The 22,422-nt window shown below is 34.1% G+C and overlaps 1 protein-coding gene across 2 annotated transcripts in view; it reads left to right on the forward strand.

Moving 5' to 3' along the window:
* Nucleotides 1-22,422, forward strand: part of LOC129232407 (uncharacterized) — a 37,030-nt gene that overhangs the window by 6,066 nt on the left and 8,542 nt on the right. For both annotated transcript variants that reach the window (XM_054866551.1, XM_054866552.1), the window contains exons 3-5: nucleotides 4,165-4,270; nucleotides 15,003-15,203; nucleotides 19,959-20,081. In XM_054866551.1, coding sequence (XP_054722526.1) covers nucleotides 4,184-4,270; nucleotides 15,003-15,203; nucleotides 19,959-20,081 — 411 coding nt within the window. In that variant the 5' untranslated portion in view covers nucleotides 4,165-4,183. The remainder of the gene's footprint in view (nucleotides 1-4,164; nucleotides 4,271-15,002; nucleotides 15,204-19,958; nucleotides 20,082-22,422) is intronic.

The following is a 22,422-nucleotide window of genomic DNA, read 5'->3' on the forward strand; positions in this document are numbered from 1 at the left end:
AAATAATAGGTCAGATTTTTGTACATTGAAAACGCCATATTTTCTAGTGTGTATAATTTTAACAAACAAACAGTATGTGACATGGCGTTTTCGAAGTAAAATAATCTAAAAATTGGTTTACAAATTTTCTGGTTCAACTAAATCATGTCACTTGTCTTAGTAAGAGATTTTTTGTTCTATTTTATGGGAAGCCGTGCAGTGCCGTAGCTAGATATTGATATAAGGTAAGACATTTGACTTGAATGGAAGGGCACTCCCAGAGGCGCCGACTTAAAAAAAATGGAGGGAGGGGGAAACCGGGGAGGGGGGTCTTGCCGCCGGAATTTTTCTAAATTTGAGATGAAAAATAGTGAGTTTTAAAGTTTTTTTTTAAGCATTTTAAAATTATATAATCAACACTAGAACCCCGAAAACTCGACGAGCCTGAGACATATTTTTTGACTTTGAAAAAAGAAATAAATATATACAAACACTCACAGTATTTTCGTAAAAAGGTAATTTAATTTACGCATGTCTTTTAAGACCAGTTGTTTTTTCATTAGTGATATCGGCTAATGTATTCGAGTGTAAACACAGTCTCTCAATGTCTAGGTCCTTTTTGAAAAACTCGGTTGATTTTTCATAATTTGTTTCACCTCTGTTTAAAAAAAAGCAAGCACTGTTGTTCAACTGCAATGACCTGGTTGAGTCCAGTTGATGTAAACCGCACAATAATGCAAGATTGCACCATTTCACAAACCTCAATGTAAAGTGCATTGTAGTACTCCTTTGGGATGAGTTTAGAAAGCATAATATAGTTAATAATTTTCTTGATTTATTGGGGGGGCTCTGCCTCCTCAAAAATATTTTTGAGGGGGCTCGGGCCCCCTCAGGCCCCATGGAGTCGGCGCCACTGACTTGGTAATATATCGGCAAGCTTTTGGTCGCCAACTTGGCGACAAATCTGGCGATTTTTTTTTAAAAATCTGGTTTCCATTTGGCCATTGTTGGTGATATTTAAAGAGTTAATTGTTGAATGACATAAAAATCGCCAGTAATGGGGAAATAACTTTAAATTGGTGTAAAAGGAAGTCATGTGATGCGCACATCAGCTTGTTTAGCTACTGCTTCCATATTACTTCCATATTTTTTTAGGTAATAGAAGGTCAAATCAAACTCCCCCGTAGGCAACTTGGAAAGGATTACTTAATTTGGCACAATAATGATGTCATATCCACAACTGTGCTTTACGCGGCTACTGTAATGAAGGGTTTAGAGCAGCAATGGCAAATGAATGACACTGGGTGCCCTAGGCTTGCCACACTGCCGATCATTTCGAGTTTTTTCGGGGGAGGGAAGGGGGGCAGGATGTATGCTCAGCGCCAGTCATTTAAGGGGGTCAGTTGCCTCCCCCTCCTGACTTTCAGAAAGTAATGCATTGTTAAGAGTTCGTAATACAACTTCAAACTTTCTTGAAATGACAACACAGTTCTTGAGAAAGCACAGGAGGTTTATTTACAGCTATGTACAGGAAGGGTAGTTACAACTTCTAAATCAATCATCAGCAATTAAGCAAATATCCATTAACACCGTAAACTCAGCGGTTACTCACGTATTTACATCCAAATACGCAAAAAATACAGCTCAAAGTCTCCACAAAACAGAGCTAATACATGCTCTCCAGCGTACCTCTGACACGATTCACAAGCAAAAACTAACTCCAGACTGATTCCCGCCGTTGGTTGTGGCTATTTATAAATCTCAAAAGAGAAGTTTCCACAAAATTTGAAATGCTTCTCGATTTTTCCTTTTTATTCATTCATGAATCTTATCAATGAAAAATAGGAGGACCATATACTTCAGTTGAATGTTAGGGGGTTGTATGTAAATTACAAGAAACTATTTACAGGTTACATTACTACAATAATTTTTGATGAAAGATTATGGAATGAACGCCCAATTTAGCCAGATTCCAACAAATTAATCATAAAAATAATTACTAATTACTGAATTTGTTACAGTATTTTTAACCCCCGACACACAAAGGAAGAGGGTTATAAGTTTGACATGTATGTGTATCTGTGGCATACTAGCTCCTTAACGAATGAACTGATTTTTAAAAAGAAAATTTTGTTCGAAAGCAGAATTGATCCTGAGGGTTCTTAGCTAGATTGCATCTTTGTATGACATTAGTTGAGGAAGATATTAATTAAAAAACCTCTGAATGATTTTTCATGTTTTTTTCTGTGAAAAAATATATAAAAATTTTAAAATTAGTACCAAAATAAAGAGCATTTTTTTCTACGTCTGATAGAATGTGTTTGGAACTTCCATGTTATAAATAGAATTTGAATTATAGCACTTTTTTAAAGCAGATTTTAAATCCGGCTGGGCCTTTATTCACGTGATTGGTAACCGAATTCATTGTTGGCCGACAAGGATTTAAAATTTTTATCTGTTGCCAGTTTTTACTTGTGGCCAAATAAAATACTTGAAATTGATTTTTAATAGCATAAGGCCTCTATAAGGATTTTCAATTGTCCCTCTTGATTCTACATTTGCGACTGGTTTTTTAATTTTTGTTACTTCTCACATAAGTGGGCACGGTTTTTTTTTTTTGACATAAATTGCATTGAATATGTACAATGTGATCCCCCTCGAGAAATTCAAAATGACATGCCTGTATAAGTATACCAAAAAACAGCAAAAGCCACTTACACTTAAATACATTAATTTTCTAAAGCTAGAAGTTCTAGGACCCCCCCCCCCCCCCCCCCGCCCCTTCTTAAACTGGACTGAACATACAAGCTCATTATAGGTCACACATACTGCCAGCAATAAATAAATCACACTAATCTATTTGTAAAATCGTAAGAAAAATGCTTAAGAGTACATAATATGAGAGTATATATAATATATAAGAGTATATATATATATGTATAGCTAATGAGTAGAAGATTGGGTTATTTAAAAGATGACACTAAAGTAATAATAAGTGAAATGCTGTGACTTTTTTAAGAAAATTTGCTAAATTTATGATAAAATGCCCCTTTAAACTCCCCTTCTACAAAATCTTTGGATCTAAATTTTTTGCATAATTTTAAAGGTTAATCATTTCTCTTCTCAATCTGCCAACAATTAATATTCTTCTACAGTAGTGTTTTAAAGCACTTCAAAAATGTCATTCTAATTAAGTTTCTATATCTATATCACAAGTTTAATTAAAAAGGGCGGGATGGGGGGGGGGAGTATGGTCTGTGGGGTACCCCTCCTTTTTTGTTTTTACACTGATGTACCCCATTTCTTTTTTTACTTCCTTTTACAAAAAAGGAAGTATTGTTTTCGCGAAAAAATTTTCACTCAAAAATCGGCCTTAATTTCCATTTTGCTCACCCCCGAATGAATGTTGAGTTTTTTTTTTCGACCCGACCACACGTGGATAAGTGCCTAAGAATGTATAGACACTCGAAATATCCATTTTGACGATTCCTGAGCTAATTACAAGTTTTCTTGTGATGTCTGTATGTATGTATGTCGCATAACTCAAGAACGGTAAGTACTAGAAAGTTGAAATTTGGTACGTAGACTCCTAGTGAGGTCTAGTTGTGCTTCTTCCTTTTTGGTTGCATTCGGGTGTTTTTAAAGGAGTCTTTTGCCCCTTTGGGAGGGGGGGGGGAATCATTGTTAATTTCCATGTAAACTCAAGTGGTGTTATAATTTGGCGGACACTTGGCGATATGTCGCCAGTCTTTTGGTCGCCAAGTTTTGTCACCAGCTTTGCAACAAATTTGGGCAATTTTTTTATTTTTTTAAATCTGTTTCAATTTGGCCACTGTTAGTGATATCTAGAGAGTAAACTATTGAATCGCATTAAAATTGCCAGTAATGGGGAAATGACATTAAATTGGAGTAAAAGGAAGTCATGTGATGCACACATCAGCTCGTTTTTTTTTTTTTTTTGGAAATAAAATGCAAGTATTCTGCTGCTTTTTCATTTAATTAACTCATCTGTTACTATCCTCGTACCTTTTCTCTGTGGTTACTTTACTGGTGGGAACACAACTTGCATATGTATACAAAAAGTCGAGACTCTTGAAATTTTCGTTTTTGAGATCTGGTCTTTTCTAACTGTTGTTTGTTCATATCCTGCTATGAAACAGCTTTTGATTGCGTTGAATTTTGTAGTTCCTTGAGATGACACAGCATGGATCTGAAACCTACATCAAAGCTCTTGGGTTGGAGTAAAAAGTACCTGACCAGCTGCCAAGGAATTTTAAACATTTGTGAAATTGTAAGTTATATTTTTTATCTTAATACAGTAGAACCTCTCAATAAGGGACACTAAGGGGACCAGACATTTTGTCCCTTTAATAGAGGTGTCCCTTATTTGGAGGTGGATGAATTGATGCATGCTGCGTACTTAGTAGTACAATATCACAATAAACATTAACTATTAGCACTTAACATTATATACTGAAAATGTTTCATATATGCTAAATAAAATGCACAATCAATTCAAATTTCTAAGTTTGTATTATTTTATCAATAAAAATTTTATCAAAAATTTTGTAATGACAAAGTTTTGTAGCATACAGAAATAATTTTGAAGTAATTCATTACATATATTTGCTTTACGTCACATAATTTACAATGTAACACTATGTGAATTACGATTAATGTTCAAATTTTAAGTTTTATATACAAAGCTAATTAGTTGCTGTGCACTCTGTATTGGCTTTGAATCTACTTCAGTAAGTTGTTGAGAGGACAAATCATGCGTGTTAATTTCAGCAAGTTTTTCATACAATACATTACTAATTTCCTTCACATATGTGTATGTCAAACTTACCTCATAATTTTTAGAGGAATAGTGCCACTTTATCCAGTAAATTCATTATTTCGTACGTGTTTATACATTTTTTGCATTTTTTGGACTTTGTGACTGTCCCTTAAACAGAGTGTCCCTTAATTAGAGGTAAATACATAGAGGTCCCTATTCAAAGGGACTGGGACCAAAAAAAATGTCCCTTAAATAGAGGTGTCCCTTATTCGGAGGTGTCCCTTAATGGAGGTTCTACTGTATTACCTTAATTAATCGTTTACATTATGGCCATATTGCTTTTCACAGATGCATTCTATTAAGATCTAAGTGGGTCATTCATCAGACCTAGACAAAATTTTGAACAGTCTGCAAACTCAAATATTTTTTCAAAAACAATTTCTGCAAAAAATGCTGTCCTTTTCCCGAGTCCTATATTGCCGTAAACAGCAAAATAACAAGTTGAATGTATGTAGAATACAACTAAGCGATTTGTGTGTCTTTCAATTATATTTACTAGTTTTTTAGTGTCGTTAATTAGAGCACCTCAAAATTAACAACTAACATTTGTTTTGCTTCAAAAAAAGTTTAATATCTTTATATTTAAAAAAAAGTAAGGTTTTTTTTTTCAAAGAAATTCTGGAAGGAAGTCTGTGGCAAGCCTGTGTCCTGGAGACCCCATTGTACCTACATCCTTGAAATTTTGTACAAAATTACTTCAATCCCGGGGGTGTGCACCTGGGGTTTTTTTTTTTTTAATCGAATTAGTTTTTTTTGTAATTAATTTTTTTAAGCTCAAATTTTGAGTAAATTGCCTATTAAAGGGGTGAAAATTACTTGCACATATTAATATTAGTACCTGGACGACCGAGCCTCGCTCGGCTTTAAAAGAATTATTTTTTTGTCAACTCGTGTTTTTTTAAGGTTCAATATTTTTCCAAATATACTTGAAAAGCTTCACGATAACAAAATATTAAGCACTCGACCTTATAATACTAAAGTACCAAACAAAGAAGATTCTGAATGTAATTAAATCAACATTTTGCTTTAAACTATCTGTTACATTTGTTTCTACTATACAATTTTCTTGTCAGTAATTAAAATATTTTGACCTTGGAGCCAGTTTTGCTATGGTGAAATCGGTCTGTTACCGAATACTTCCTTTCATACTATGATGCGTTTCACTATTTTATTCCAACCGAGGTTTTCTTTTTGAATAAGTACTTTTAGTTTTTATGCCAGAAAATGCTACATGCAGCATGATATCCATCAAAACTGTTGATCCACAAACCTATTCCATCAAATGATAACAACTGTCTTAACAAAACATAAACAGTCTCAAGACATACGTTTCTTCGAAATAAAATTTAGATGCGAAATTTAAAAAACATGTTAAACTATTTGAAGTGTAAAAAAGAAAATAAATAAATAAAATAAAATAGGATGGTCAAGCAATAGTTTCACTTAAAAAAGAAAAAAAGCCTTACATCGACTTACATAATGCTTTTGAATTTGTTTTCACCCAAGTGTGTTTGAAATCAGCCAAAGTGGCCAATATCAGCCAAGCCTGGCAACCCTAAGCCAGTTTAAAATTTTAAAGCGAGAAGAGACAAATTTTCATTGTTATGGTTGCAAATCGTCTGCCTGATGCGTCAATTAACAGTTTACTTCAAGGCTTAACTTAATTAGACTTTATATTAAAAAACTGTTTTTTGTAAATAAATCGTGTTTTTACAGAAAAAAACACTGATGTAGATGAACTTAGAATGCAAAACTACAATTAAATCCAAAATTTCATCCAAATCCTTAGAGCCGTTTCTGAGATAAGAAATATATATATACCCACAAGAATTGCTCGTTTAAAGATATAAGATGTATCGTTGGAAAGGGTGGAATTTTCCGCGTTCTGCGCAATTTGTTCCAATGCTCTTTCATTTACTCTTATTGTATTGATATTTTAATTATTATTATTCAACTAGAAAGTCGTCCTTCATGGTATGACGGCGAAAATTTGCTTCTATGTACATTTGAACGCAGCGATTGCCTATATTCAATAAATTACCACCCAATAGCCAGGGCTAAAGCAGAAATACGTGAATTACACCGCCAGCTCAGTCATTTCCAGCCGAGGACTGCAGTTTGGTGCTTATTAGCACTCATCAGCCTGGCTAAGGAAGTGACTGAGCTGGAGATGGAAAACCTCTTAAGGAAGCCAAGAGTGCCAAACAAACTGGGAGCTAATATAGAATTAGCACAGACCGCAGTGTTTCGGTCACTCGTCTGGTCAGCGCTAATTCTATACTAGCTACCAGTTTGTTTCGCACTCTTGGCTTCCTTAAGAGGTTTTTCCACCTCCAGCTCAGTCACTTTCCTATGCCGGGCTGATGAGTGCTAATAAGCACGAAACTGCAGTCCTCGGCTGGAAATGACTGAGCTGGCGGTGTATTTCATGCAGCGATTGCCTGTTTGGTGATATTTTGGTAGTTTAAGTTAAATTTGGCAGTTTAACCCTAACTCCAGTTGATTAAACATTAACTCCAGCATACCTGCCAACCCTTCCGGATTTCCCGGAAGTTTTACGGATTTTTATGTCCTTTTCCGTTTTTCCGGTTATGAGCAAAATCTTCCGGATTTTTCACGTTTTGTAGGAAAAATAATTATCTCGCCAATTTTGGCGCTAACGATACTTTTGTGGAACGCGGCACCGCGTTTTAGGCCAAGTAGCCAAGGGAAAGTTGCCGTAAGAGAATGGCACGAGAAGAAGCGGGGCAAGATTATGACGTCACTGAGTGATACGGCGCATGACTTCATCGGGATCCAATCAAAGCAAGCGTCGCGGCGGGCAACTAGGGGCACAATTTCGGCGCCGATTATCTTCTCATTCTCTCAATTCGAGCTGTTTTTGCTTCGTTCTTTTTTTAAGATGAGTAACAAATGTTATTTCCAAACTTTTAAAGAAAGCAATAAAAGTAATATTTACTAAACGAAAGTAAGTTCAATTGTTAAATGTAATATATTGTTAAATGTAAAGAGGGTAGGTGTCCTGTTTGATTTTATTTTGTGTTAAAATCTTGTGGATAAAAATAAAAAAATCTTCCGGATTTTTTTTCTCGGAGGTTGGCAGGTATGCTCCAGTAAACAGCAGCCATTGTTGACCATTTTTACGTTTCTTTATTCTCCTAAAATGACATTCTTACCAGTAAAACAGTTAAGTCACCGGATGGATTTCAGCCTTGTCTTGATAAAGCCTTTCCCTGCATGTTAAACAATACCACAACATATTATTAAATGATCATGCCGTGGCGGGAGTTTCATTGTTGAAACACGCGGGTTACTTTATCATCAGCTATTATTTATGTGAGCATAATACTATTTATGGGGAGGGACTTGTCACAAGATTCTATCTCTCAAATCATGGATCTTTTACAGGGTTGGCCAGATTGGACCCAATAGGGTTTTACCCAATGGGTTTTTTTTTTTTAAAAACCCATTATTCAGCCCACTTTTGGGTTTTTTAAAATTTTCTGAGACGTTTTCAAAAAAATTAATTAATTTAAATACTTTGACAATTTAAACTTCTTTGTTATTTGGTCTTCACCACAGACAGTGGACATAAAAAATGAATTTTGAACTTTAATAGTATTTCTTAACTCTTGATCTCATTTAAAAAATACTTCAAAGATTTTTAAAAAATATATATTTAACTTTTTTCTTTAGCTGGTCAATAAATAACTCAAATTAGCTTGAGTAAGTCCTGTCACGTCTGATTTTCTCAATATTTGTAGACTATACGGAGGAAACTACTCTAGCTAAAAGGCTTTCATGTGAATTTCTTTCTGCAAACCAACACGTCACAAATCTCGAATAAACAAGGTAAATTTTTTAGAAATTAACAGGTTTTGCAAATGGTCGGACAGAAAACAGATGTACAGTACAGGACATACAACAGGATGTACAGTATTTTCATTATTTTAGGAAAAAGTTTAATATTCGTTACTCTGTACACAGAAATAGAAAAACAGGCAACTTAAAATTCAAGGAAATGTCTTGATTAAGCTGGAATTCAGTAAAAATGGATTTAAACTACTTGAGGTTCTACAGTAGTTTTGCAGCTTTTTTTACCCTAAGTCAATTTTTGCACTTTGTTCATATACTTGCGCTACAATATGCTACAAGTACCCCACATTTTCTTTAAAAAAAAAAGAAAAAACCCACATTTCTTTTTAAAAAAACCCACCTTTAGTTGGGTTTTTTGGGCTTTATTTTAAAAAACCCAAAAAACCCTGGGTCCATGAACTTTTTTTTAAAAAAACCCGGGTTTTTGCCAACCCTGATCTTTTAATCTTCAAGTTTAACCTTTTAAAAAAGGTTTTCTAATAGACAGATAACATACCTAAAAAATATTCCACACACTATGCAGTTAGCTTACTCATCCCAATTTTTTATACATTTTAAAATCCAATTGCATCTGTTGCTTTTTTATTTCCCTTTTTAAGCATTATTTAGCATCATTCACAATGTACTCTGAGTTAAAACGAACCGTGCAGCACCTTTTTTTTTTTACTTATCTTGATTTATCATTTCACCTCTTATTTGTTTCATGTCTTTAAGAATTGGCAGATATAAAATCTGTGGTCAGATGGCAAAATGTTCTAAGACTTTTTTTTTTTTATTCAGTTTTTTACGTTATGAATTGTTTTTATGTGTTTGTCTGCAAATAATCTAAAACCAAAATAATAATAATAATAATAATAATAATTTCTGACTCATTGTTGGAAAATTTGCTATCGAAAGAAAAATTTATGATTTTTCCGGATTTATTGAACTTTTAAACAGCTGTAATGAAAATTTTGAAAAAAGTGTTTTACTACATTTTGCCATTTGATCACAGAAATACAGTCGTACCTCAATATATCGAAGTAGCAAATTTCCGGAAAAAAATTCGACATATAGAAATTTCGATATATGGAAACGATCTTATTTTATCCTACAAATCTCCTAAAACATTAAAATAAAAGCTGACTTTCGTGTATGAAACCCAATTTGTAATTTATACGAGTATCGGATGAAAGTTAATGATTAAAAAATTAACAGAAATTAAGTTTTTACGCCATCATATTCTTTGGTAATTCAACTTGATTGCAACATTAGGGGATTTTCGTTTTAACAATGTGATCGAGGGAAAAGTAAAAAATCTATCTACTTAACTTGAATGATTTTTACTGAAGATAAGAAGACTAGAAATGATAATCAACTAACAAAAGGGATAACTTGAAACCATAGACTAATAATAAGAGTAGACCGAGCTTTCTCATTCTTGCTGATGAAGAAAATTGGTTCATAGATGTATCATGTGACTAGTGGAAGGGCTTGGCGAAGACTTTGGCAGCATGGTTGCTAGATGGCAGCATTATCTACAGTTTGGCACTCGACATGTATTTCAAGACAATGTGTTTTCATTAAAAAAAACTTCCAGGTGCAGAGATTGAACTGTTTTTCTTTTAGTTATGCATTATTTTGACATTAGTAATAGTTTTTGATCAGTTTTCGGTAACTTTTATTTCATTTGGAGCTGTCAGCGTTGGCGTGAACGAAATGGCGCAAACGTTTTGCGTTAACGCAAAAATGTACTAATCAGTATCGTAAATTGAAATTGTAGGTAAAAATCTTACCGTTTGCCGATTTGTTTTGTGCGTGTGCATCTTTAATTGCTTAGAGAGTTATTGAAATTGACTAAAGAAAATGCACAGTACTATCTAAACGAAAAACTCACTATATTAACAAAATATTCGCAACTTAGAATAACAAATTTACAAATCGGACTCCATAAAAGATCATTCTTCCGTGTTCCATCAATTCTATTTATTTTATTTCTCGCTCGCGTTGATCGTCTGCTACGATCAACGCCCGCTGTTGCTAGGATATCCACCAGTCACATGGTTTAGTTTATGAGCAGCAAAAGGGTTGCCATAGCTCGGTCTACTCTTATTATTAGTCTATGCTTGAAACTGATTTTACAGTGTTGCTGGTTACAGCTAAGATTTGAAATAAACTTGAGGGAATTTAAGAGCTCCAGAACGGAACAGCGACTTAACTACACACCCTTCAACCCCAGATTCCTTATGAGTTCTTTGCAACCTTTAGTAAACATAATTTTCTCCCCTAACCTTCATTTTTCATGAGACAAACAGTCTAAAGTGGAAAAAAAACTATGAATGTCTCGGAAAAAAATTCGATATATAGAGATTTTTTCGATATATAGAAACAATTTTTCTGTGTAATGAACATAGAAATTTGCTGGGATTTCGACATATAGAAGATTTCGATATGTGGAAGCTCAATATATGGAGGTTCGACTGTACTTGCTTCAACTTTAAAAAGTAATTGATCAAAAACCTTTTTTTTTCCTCTTAAAAAATCTGAATATTCCTGTCACAACTGAAGTGCAATACTCAAATACAATGAGCTTGCCCATCAAAAAGTTCATAGTTTGATATATTTGTACATCCAATGGGGTTTTAAGGGAGCGCTTAAGACCAAAAATAGGGGAAGCTCTCCTCTGTAATGGGGCAAGAGATCGTACTAGTAGCCCTGGTAGGTGCTGCTGTACAGCATGATTTATAAAAAAACATTCATTGATATCTTCTCTAGATTCTGAATTTTAAATGTGTTTTACTCCATAAAAAGTCCACTTAAGGTAAATGCACCAGTAGTGGCCACTTTAAGGTTTATATTTTAAAAATAAGGATTCTAGGGGTCCCAGGGGATTCAAACTTGCAGGTGGTAGACCTCAGGCTACAGCGTAGTGGGCAGTTCAAGGAGGAGTAGGTAGAGCATCATGGAAAATTGTTATCAACTATTTAATACGGTCGCCTGGATTGTCGATGTTTTTTCAGCTGTCTTCTAACGCTTCTCCGTAACGAGGTATATAAACATCGTGTTGTATTATGAATAGAACAATGCTCAAAAATAATATTTTTAGAGCTGTAACCGTGTAATGAAATGTGAAAGATCATGTTTGGAACATTTTCAACTCGAAATAGTTGCTTTTTCGGCTGACAGTTTACCTGGCCACTACTGGTACCAAAAAAGTTGGGAAATTCAAAAATGGCCACCTCGAAACCACTACTGAATCAGGAAGGTTTTTCATAAATCAACTCAATTTTCCTTTTATTAGGTTGGAATCTCTTTATATAAAAACCTGCCTCATTTCTGACATAATATTATTGTGTGATCTAGTAGCGGCTACCCGGTGGCCACTTCTAAACAGCAACATGGCCACTACTGACTCATGTACATTATATAATGGGCATTGATGGATCAAATTTGAGGTTTGAAAAAAATTGAACAAATTGACATACTGGCATTTTTAAAAAATGGGACGATTAAGGAAGAGAAGGGCTATATCATGCTCATTGAGTTTCAAATATGGTAATTGATAGTGTAGGCCCACAATTTAAAAAAGCCACAAAAATATGCTTCACTGTGGCGACTGCTAGTGCGTTTACCTCTTCTATGGACAGGCCCAGATTACTCAACAGGCCATTCCCTAGGCCCATACGCCCTTGCCTAGGGGCGCATATCACGGGGGGGGGGGGATTATTAAATAGCTTGTTGGTTAAAAAAAAAAACAGGAATTTGGAGCGCTAGTACAAAAAGAGTAGAAACATTCAACTAGAACCGAGAGAGAGAGATTGCAACCTGCTTGCTGAGCAAGTAAAAAAATGAAGGAGGATGGGCATAATGCTTGATCGAAGTTATCCCTTTTCTAAGCAAAGCAGATAATTTTTAATTTCTTAGATTTAAGCAATCATTTCTTGAAAATACAGATTTTTTTTAAGGTAAAACACTTATTAGAAGTAAGTCACACACAGTAAAATTAGAAAAAGCCATGATATATAAAATTCCCAGTGATAACACTCGTTTATGGAACAATTTTTCTCTTTGGTAGTCTAAATCATGTCAGTAAGTACGTGTTTTGCAATTTATAATCTATTGAGTCATATTTATTTATGACTGCTAATAGTCAGGGACGCCCAAAATTCAAATTTTTGGGAAGGGGGAAATTATTAGTTTGCCGGATAAAACTTCAAAGCTTACCGAATGAAAAATAGGAGCATGGTGCTACTAGTAGTTTTCTAAATTATCTGTGACTATAAATAATTTAGTATTTACTAAAATTATGTTTACAATAAATAGCATAAATAATAAGAAAAAAATAAAACATTAAAGTGCTTAAAAAATAATTTACCAGACAAAACCAGATATTTACCGCCACAGTTTTATGATAGGTTACAAATGTTGTAAAATTTCCGAATTTGTGAAACATGTAATATTTACGGACTTTTTAAAAATTTTACCTTCGAAAATTCCCTGATTTCTGTATTTTATCGATGTGCAAAAGGTCCGTAATTAATTCTTCAGACCAATTTTATTTTCTAAAATCTTCATTAACTTAAGACATAGCTGAGGATTAATGATAATTTTTATGAGTCTCTTGAATCAACACGGATGACTTGAAATTTTTGCATCGAATGCGATCGGCAAAATTAGAGGTCCAAAAGTCCTCAACTACACAATAAGACATATAAGGGGGGTTAAAAATAATGCTAAATACATAATTATAAATGTCCAAAAGGTAAATTTACAAGAAAAAGAAAAATGAGCGAGTATTGAAGAAGCGGATGCAATCGGATTTAGAAATGTGTGAAAAATTGGGATTAACACGTAATAGCGTAAAAAATGGCCAAGATGCGTAAGTTTAAGCTAATGTGTAGAATTCGATAAATACGCATGTTCTTGAAGTCAAAATCCATGACCAATTGTCAATTTCTATAATTTTTGACCACTTTTTGCCGAAAATCGTGACTTTCCATGACCATTTTTGATCATAGTCAAAATCCATGACTTTCTAGGTGCATGGACACCTGCCTTTAGTAGTATTGAAAACTTATGCTACCAATTTCTTATATCCATTGATATACCTTGGTAAGTTGTAGGAAACAAATTGTCCTAGAATTACATTGACTTGTGCACTTACTATTTTCTTATGAACTAGTGGTATCCACACGGCTTTGCCCGTAGTAGAAAAAATAAAAGTTCTTTTGGTTCGCCTATGTATTTAGAAATAATGTATGGTTACTTTCTCACCAATTGGCTTCCCCGTATTACAGTTCCACGTTATGATAACTTGGTAATTTACTCGTCCATCTTATAATTTTGCTCTGGAAAATGTTCTTAAAATTGGAATAGAGAACAAACAAAATCAAATTTTCGAAAAATTTCTTCAAGGTGCACACCCGATGCTACAAACTAACTTTGTTTTAAATTTCATGAAGATCGGCCGAACGGTCTAGGCGCTATGCGCGTCTCAGACATCCAGACAAACAAAGATCCAGATATACAGACAGACAGACTTTCAGCTTTTTTATTAGTAAAGATGATTTTGTAGTGATAATAATTATTCAGTTCATACTTACCAAAGTTCATATGTAGAATACTTATATAAGTACATTCATTTTCTTTTACTTTATTTTTTACATTAGCGTACAAAAAAATACAAATACAAATTTTCTACTAAAAACTTTTTATTTTATCCTAAGTACGTATGTACTTTGAAGAAAGAAATGTACAATAAAAATGCGATTAATATATTGGTACTTAATGTAACTATCATATTGAATCAATTTTATCCATCAGTTATTTGTATTTTAAAGTGAGTAATGTGAATTCTAAGGAAAGAACGTCAGATGGCCACTACTGACTCATGCATGTGGCCACTACTGAAAATCTCAGATTTTGGAGTGGCCACTATTGAATCAAATTTGAAGTTTGGGGAAAAAATGGATAAAAAATTGAAAAAAATGAAATTCTGGCATTTTTAGAAAATGGGACGATTTAGAAATAGTTGGGCTATAATACGTTAATTGAGCTAAAAAATTGGAATGAATATTGTAGACCCACAGTTTAAAAAAGACATAAAATATGCTTAACTGTGGCCACTACTAGTGCGTTACCTTAACATCTCTTTGCTTCTTGCTGGCTCAATTGAATTTGTTAAAAGTGACCGGTTAACATTTATTCTGTTGTAAAAGTAAGACATTGAGTCTCCAGGTGAATATTTTTACATCTAACTCATGCCCAAGAATTGTGTTATCTAATATTTCAATCTTGAAAAATTCTTAAAGTGTTTTTTTTCCTCCAGGTACTCTGTTATGCCAGCACCAGGCTCCTTCGAGACACCTGTAGGCCTGCCTATTCCTCCTCTGTGGGTGGCTTCGTGGGCAGCGCTTCGGAGACATATTTTTACGTTTTCGGTTGGACTTCGTTGATCCTCACCAGTGTCCTGCTCTTTTCATTCACAATCTCCCATGGGTCGTACGTCCTCGCAGAAAGAACCGTGCTCGTAAGTAGGGGGTAGGGTAAGTAGGGCAAAGTATAAGTGAAATATTTACTCTTTTATACTATTTTAGTCAGGGTTGGCAAAAACCCGGGTTTTTTTAAAAAAGCCCATGGACCCAGGGTTTTTTGGGTTTTTTTAAATAAAACCCAAAAAAACCCAACTAAAGCTGGGTTTTTTAAAAGAAATGTGGGTTTTTTTTTGTCTTTTTTTAGGGGAAAGGTGGGGTACTCGTAGCATATTGTAGCATAAGTATACGGACAAAGCACAAAAATTGTCTTGATAAAAAAAGCTGGAAAATTCTGCGTTTTCTGGAGAAAGGTATAAAAGACGACAAAATTCAAGAATGGTGAAGTTTCAGATTTTTTTAGTTTCCATGATTACCAACAGTTAAGGCAAAGTTACTTCTTGAGTGATAAAATCTATTGTTTATTTGTTCGTTTTTAATTTCGACATTTTTTTTTTTTTTTTGTATTTTACTTTATTGTATTTCATTTTGTTATGCAAAACTACTGTAGAACCTCAAGTAGTTTAAATCCCTTTTTACCGAATTCCAGCTTAATCAAGACATTTCTTTGAATTTTATGTTGCCTGTTTTTCTATTTCTGTGTACGGAGTAAGAAATATTAAACTTTTTCGTGAGATAATGAAAATACTGTACATCCTATTCCGTTTTCTGTCCGACCATTTGTAAAACCTGTTAATTTCTAAAAAATATACCTTGTTTATTCGTGTTTTGTGACGTGTTGGTTTGCAGAAAATAATTCACAAGACAGCCTTTTAGCTAAAGTAGTATCCTTTGTACAATCTGCAAACATTGAGAAAATCTGACGTGACAGGACTTAGTCAAGATAATTTGAGTTCCTTATTGACCAGTTGAAGGAATAAAGTTAAATATATTTATTTAAAATCTTTGAAGCATTTTTTAATGCCCTTAAGAGTTAAGAAATACTATTAAAGTTCAAAATTAGTTTTTTAAGTCCATTGCCTATTGTGAAAAAGAAATAAAGTTTAAATTGTAAAAGTATTTAAATTATTTTTTAAAAAAAAGTTCTCAGAAAATTTTAAAAAACCCAAAAGTGAGCTAAATAATGGGTTTTTTTAAATGGGTTTTTTCAAAAAAACCCATTGGGTCCAACCCAATTGGGTCCAATCCGGCCAACCCTGATTTTAGTGCCACCTATATCTAGTAACTAGAAAGTCACCCGTCAAGGTATATGACGGGTGAAAATTGCTTCTACATTCGAACGAAGCCATTGTCTGTTTGGTGATATTTTGATCGTGGAAATAGTAACCCTAACTTCAGTCAAGGGCCCAACCAGAGGGAGCCCACAGGGCCCGTGCCCCCCCCCCCCCCCAGAACGCTAATTTGAACAATTTTCGAAAATACTCTTTTTTTTTAAATTCGAACGAAGATGAAAGCGCTTTGAGAAAACGAAGTGGTTCCAAAGTAAGCAGGGACGACGAGAGGTCATTTAAAACTTCCTCCTCTCTCCTTTTCGGCATTTATTTTTTCTGTAGCTAGGAACTCATTTGAAACGTCAGTGATTACAAGATCGTATCTTCTTCCGTGTTTCAAGTACTTTAAAGTTTATTCTTAACGTGATTTCAATTCTGGCATAAGAACAATTAATGTTTTTGCAACAGTTTTTGAATATCTTGAAAAACCTATACAATTTTAAGGAATTTTACTAAATAATATTAATAATAATAATAAATATATATTGATGTAAAGAGAGAGAACGCTGATATAGTGTTGTGAAAAAAAAATTGTGTCCCCCCCCCCCCTAAAAATATTTTCTGGTTGCGCCCCTGACTCCAGTGGATGAACCCTAAACTCCAGTAGGTAGCGTTCATTGTTGACCATTTTTTCGTTTCTTCATTCCCCTGAAATGACACAGTCACGGAGCTTGCGCTCGTGTCCGAATTCTATTCCATCTCTCAAACTCTCTCAGTGTTGCCACCAAAGTTTTCCATAATCTACTTACTTAATTCAATAAGCGCTTGCAACGCCCTCTATAGGAATAATAGGCAGGAAGGAGCATAGAGCTTAAGTTTCTCTACAGCCATTGGCTGTTATATATATGAGGATATTTTAACTATGTAGTAACATATGTAGTTTATTCCAGTCAAGATTAAAAATACCTCTGAAAATCAAAGAAAATGATAATACAAAATAAATGATAATACATATTTTCAAAAATTATACTAAAATTATAATATTTGTTGCAAGTCAAAAACTAGATTTGGTATTACTATATAATTAAAGTTCTTGTTAGTAACAGTTTAAACATTAACTGAGACCGAATAATATTCGGTGCAGTATTTCTTTGTTTAATATTAAGCTTATTTGTATTTTAAATGTGTTGTACAGTTATTCATGTGGGGCAAAGTGAAATAGTTCATTAATAACAGTTCACTTACTGATTCAGTCTCTTATCAAATCACTTACAAATTCATTTATTGATTAGTTCATTTTCATTCCATCATTTAGCAATTTCCTTGTATTTATTCGTTTATTCCTTTATTTATTCATTCGTTTACTATTTTATTTACTTTTTTTTTCACTTATAATAACTTATTATTTTATTTTTGTGTTCCTTTACCTTTTCATTTATTCCTTAATTCTTTTATTTACTCATTTATTTGATCATCTTTTTTCACTTCTTTGGAAAAAAAAAAAGTGAAAATTTTCCACCTTTTTTGGAGGTAAAAAGTTATTGCCAAAAATATAAAATAATACTTCAGAGCACGTTTTATTGTCATATACATCGTTCTTTCTTCATGTACCGTAATTTTTAGGACGAATTTCCAATTTCCTCATTTTGAAATAAATAAGTTATCTTAACTATTTCACTTCCGCTACTTGATGGTTGATCCTTGCTAGATACTAGAAAATTGAAATTCGTGGTACCGTCTGATCTATGTCATGTTTATCTCAAACCTGCCTATCTTGAAAACCTCTCTATGTCAAAACTTTCTAGTTTCTCTGCATTTAAAGTATGAATTCAATGCTTTTTTCCATTTTTATCTCGAGTGAATTTTCCTGAAAACCTCTATATCTCAAATCGCTACAACTCTGTCCTTTTTGAATCTATCCCCAGCTATCTGTATTAATAGTATAACTTGGAGACAAAAATATATTTTTCAATATTAACAGTCATATTGTCCTTATACAGGGTGTCCAGGAAAGGACTCCCTGATTTCGAAATTTAATGTCTCGAAAACAAAGGACGATATTGGAATAAAATAAACGGTATGTCTATTGTGAGACCCATAAAAATCTTGTACAGAAACTTGGAAATTAGTAACAAAAATTGCCAACAGGGGGCGCTGCTTGCTGTAATTGCAATACAAGTCCCTATGAATAGTGCTGCGAAGAGGTTGGACGATCATTTCTAGCGAAAATGTAAGTTCCTCTGAGAGGCAAAACTACTGCTGAAGCGCCTTACTCCTTCGCAGCTCTATTTATGGGGATTTCCAATAACAGCGTGCAGCACCCCCTATTGGAAATTTTTAAAAGTAATTTCCAAGTTTCTGTAGGCGATTTTTATGGGTTTCACAAGAAACATGCCGTTTATTTTATTCCAATATTGGCCTTTGTTTTCGAGATATTTAATTTTGAAATCAGGGAGTCCTTTCCTGGACACCCTGTATCTTGTGAAACATAACCCAGGGAAAATTATATGTACAAGGAGCAACTTCCTTGGAAATTTAAGTTATTTGAAAACAGAAAAAAAAGGGGTCTTATATTGTTGGACAGAGAAAAAGCTTCCCAAGTTACCCTGTAGAGTCAGTTAAAACAGTTACAGGCGTCCCTTGTAGTACACCGTACTTGTACAACAAGGTTTCAATATTACACGGTACCAAATTTGCGATTATTATTGTACGGTTTCGGTATTACACGGTACAAAACAGGGGTGCCCACAGAGGGGGATTATGGCGCAAGTTGAGCCATCAAAATGGGGGGGGGATTTTTTAATTTTTTTAATTTAAATTCATTTATTGATTTTTGATTCAAGTTATTTATTTTATTTTATTTTATTCTGTTTATATTTCATTTCATTTATTTATTTAGTATGTGTGTGTGGTGTGTTTGTCACTGGCGTATTACAGAACTTTTCTAATAAAATAAACAAATAAACAAATAAATGTTAAAAAAATAAATTAATAAACATTTTTAAAAAATAAAAAATAAAAAAGAGAGCTAGAAAATAAAAAAAATAGGGGGGAAAGAGGGTTGAGAAAATTGGGGGGGGGGATTTTTGTCACTGAACTTGGGGGGGATGGGCACCCCTGGTACAAAACTTGAATTTAATACTTCATGGTTTTGATATAATACGAATACTATATTCTAAAAAGATGGAATTTCACTTTTGTTTAATTCATTCTGTTAATGGTTGATAACTCTAATAAGTTTTTTCTTTGTTTTTATGAAACTTGGTTTCGATATAACACGGTACGCATCCCTTGATTTACATTATTTCTAAGTCTCGTATGACACGGTTTCAATACTACACGATACATATTGAAATGATTTTTACTATGTACATGATCAATTAGCGTTAAAAAATGAGTTAAAAAGTCATTGTTAAAAAAAGTCTTGTATAACATGGTTTCGATACTACACGGGACTAATTAATCGTGTTATACGAGGGACACCCCTGTAATTCATTTTTAACAATTGTCACTTCACAGCATTTTTTTACACATCATTGCTACAAAAGTATGTCTTTGTTGAACTACTGTTTTCCTTTTCAGTTGTTCATGTTTTGGGCCACTGCCAGCATTTCGTCCTGCGTCACCAGTCTGGTTTTGCTCGTTTTCACGTCTTCGCCAAACTCGGTGGAGGCCTTCGGCTATTCTCACAAGCTGGCTGCTATTGTGAGTATTTGGGAATGTTTTTAATTAACTACAATAATAAGCAGCTGTTGTTAAAAAAAAAAGTGAGGTTTGTTGTTGTTGTTGTCTTGTCCATGATGAAAAGCACTAACAAGGAGACGGCACAACTGTGGGGTTGAAGATTTGCGTCAATTTTTTTTTTTGTGGTGAAAGAGAACCCCCTAGTACCTTATGTGGTTAAAGTAATATGACGCAATACTCAGAAAATTGTGAGAAAAATTGATTTAAAGTCCCCATGGAGTCTCCTAGGCACCTTATGAGTTTAAAATGTCAGTCTCTTGACGAGCTGCCGCTAGCCTAGGTGGTTAAGGCGCGATCTTGTGCTCCAGAGCCAGCATGATCCAATCCCATCCTGGACCTTTTTCTTTTCTCTTCTTTTTTTTTGCTACCACAACAATTAGTGGTAACGAAGTAGTAGTAGGATGAAGAATTGTTTTGCTGGAAAAAAAAGAAAATAATTTTTAAAAATGATGTAAATAAATTCTTTAAAATTATGTAGGGAGGAGAAACTATTTTAATAATTGCTGTGATAACCAAAAAAAAAAAAAGATCCGAATGTCCTATGAGCAGATGTCCCTTATAACCGTAAGAGGACCACAGGTCAAAAACCTTTACTAGGCAAATCAAACCGTACAGAATAACGATCAAGAATGTTTATCAGTGAATTAAAAAGTTTGCGCTCCTTGGCAAAAAAAAATTTCAGAAAGTAATATAGGGGTGAAACGTGTTACCACTAATTGTTGTGATAGCATTAAAAAAAAAAAGAAAAAGGTCTGGAGTGGGATTTGATTGTGCTATCTCTGGAGCACAAGATCGCGCCTTAACCAACTAGGCTAGCGGCAGCTCGTCAAGAGACTGACATTTTAAACTCGTAAGGTGCCTAAGAGACTCCATGGCGACTTCAAATCGATTTTTCTCATAATTTTCTGAGCATTGCTTCGTATTACTTTAGCCACATAAGGTACTAGGGGTCCTCTTTCACCACAAGAAAAATTGATGCAAATCTCCAACCCCAAGGTCGTGCCGTCTCCTTGTAAGATTACTCCCAAGCTGTCGAAGAAAGCCTCGGCAACCTTCACTGCCTTTTCCGAAAAAATCAGGTCTTTTTTGGTCATCGGGGCCGATCTTGAGAAGCTTGGCCTGAATTGCTGGGCAGTCGAAGATATGCTGAGGAGGCAGTTGAAAGTCAGGGCAGTGAATTGAGCAACTTCTTACTCCGTCACTTGATATTTTCGTGCCCTTTACATGTTTTGTTCGAAGCCTGGTTATTATTGATGCTATTGTGTGATTACAGTTTAGGGCTGTAATCAGGGTTGACTTTCTGCCAGCAGAAACTAGTTTTTGCCGTGCCAGTGGCAGAAACTGGTTATAACCGGTAAAAACCGGCAGAAACTGGCAAAAACTTAAAAATGTCTTTAATAACTCAAGTAATTAGTGAATGATATTTGTTTAGGTAAACTAAAAAATTAAACATCATTTAAAAAAATATAATCCCATGCTAGTGCTCTTGATTTAGTTCAGAAAGGGAACTTTCCAATTGCAGAGGCTTGTAGTATTTGGATTAATTTAACAAAGGATAAAAAACCATACAGGGATGCTTAGGAAAGAGGAGTGACATACAGAATTAAACAGGCATTACTGATTGTAATTTGCTCACTTATATGCTTCCTCTAAATGGTTTGTGATTGAAATTATCATGTCATGTGCTTCAAGAAGAAAGTGCCAGAATTTTACTTGCCTAGATTTTGTACCTAATGTCACAGCTTTGCAAAACAAACTGGCCCCATTTCTCAAAACTTATTTTTCCAGTCAAATTTTTAGCACAACCCCAGTTACTACATGGTGGACCAGTTATACAATAGATGAAAGTTTTACGAACGTTGCTTGATCCTTGATGCATTGTCTGCTAGCTCTTCTGTTTTAAGAATATTCTAAAATTTCTCATTTGTGCGTAGTAAATTGAGAACCTGTTTCGATTTTTAAAACCACCTTTTCTAAGAGGCAATTGCAGGGTCCAAACAATGTAACATTTGATTTTGAATTGTGATAATTTTGTAATAAAATTACAGTACTTTGGTTAACAATTGATTATTTTTTTCCATGCATTTTCAGTTGTTTCTCGAATTAATTTTTTATTTTGTGAGTTTTTGCCAGTTTCTGCCACAAATGTGGCAGAAAGTGGTTTTTGCCATGCCGGTTTTAACCGGTTTCTACCAGTGGTTTTAACCGCCTCGGCAGAAACTTGCCAACCCTGGCTGGAATAAAAGATTTCAAATTATTTCTAATAAGTCTATGGCTGGCCACAGCATTGATATCAATTAAA

Source organism: Uloborus diversus, unplaced genomic scaffold, assembly GCF_026930045.1.
Source record: "Uloborus diversus isolate 005 unplaced genomic scaffold, Udiv.v.3.1 scaffold_12, whole genome shotgun sequence".
NCBI classification, from domain to species: Eukaryota; Metazoa; Arthropoda; class Arachnida; order Araneae; family Uloboridae; genus Uloborus; species Uloborus diversus.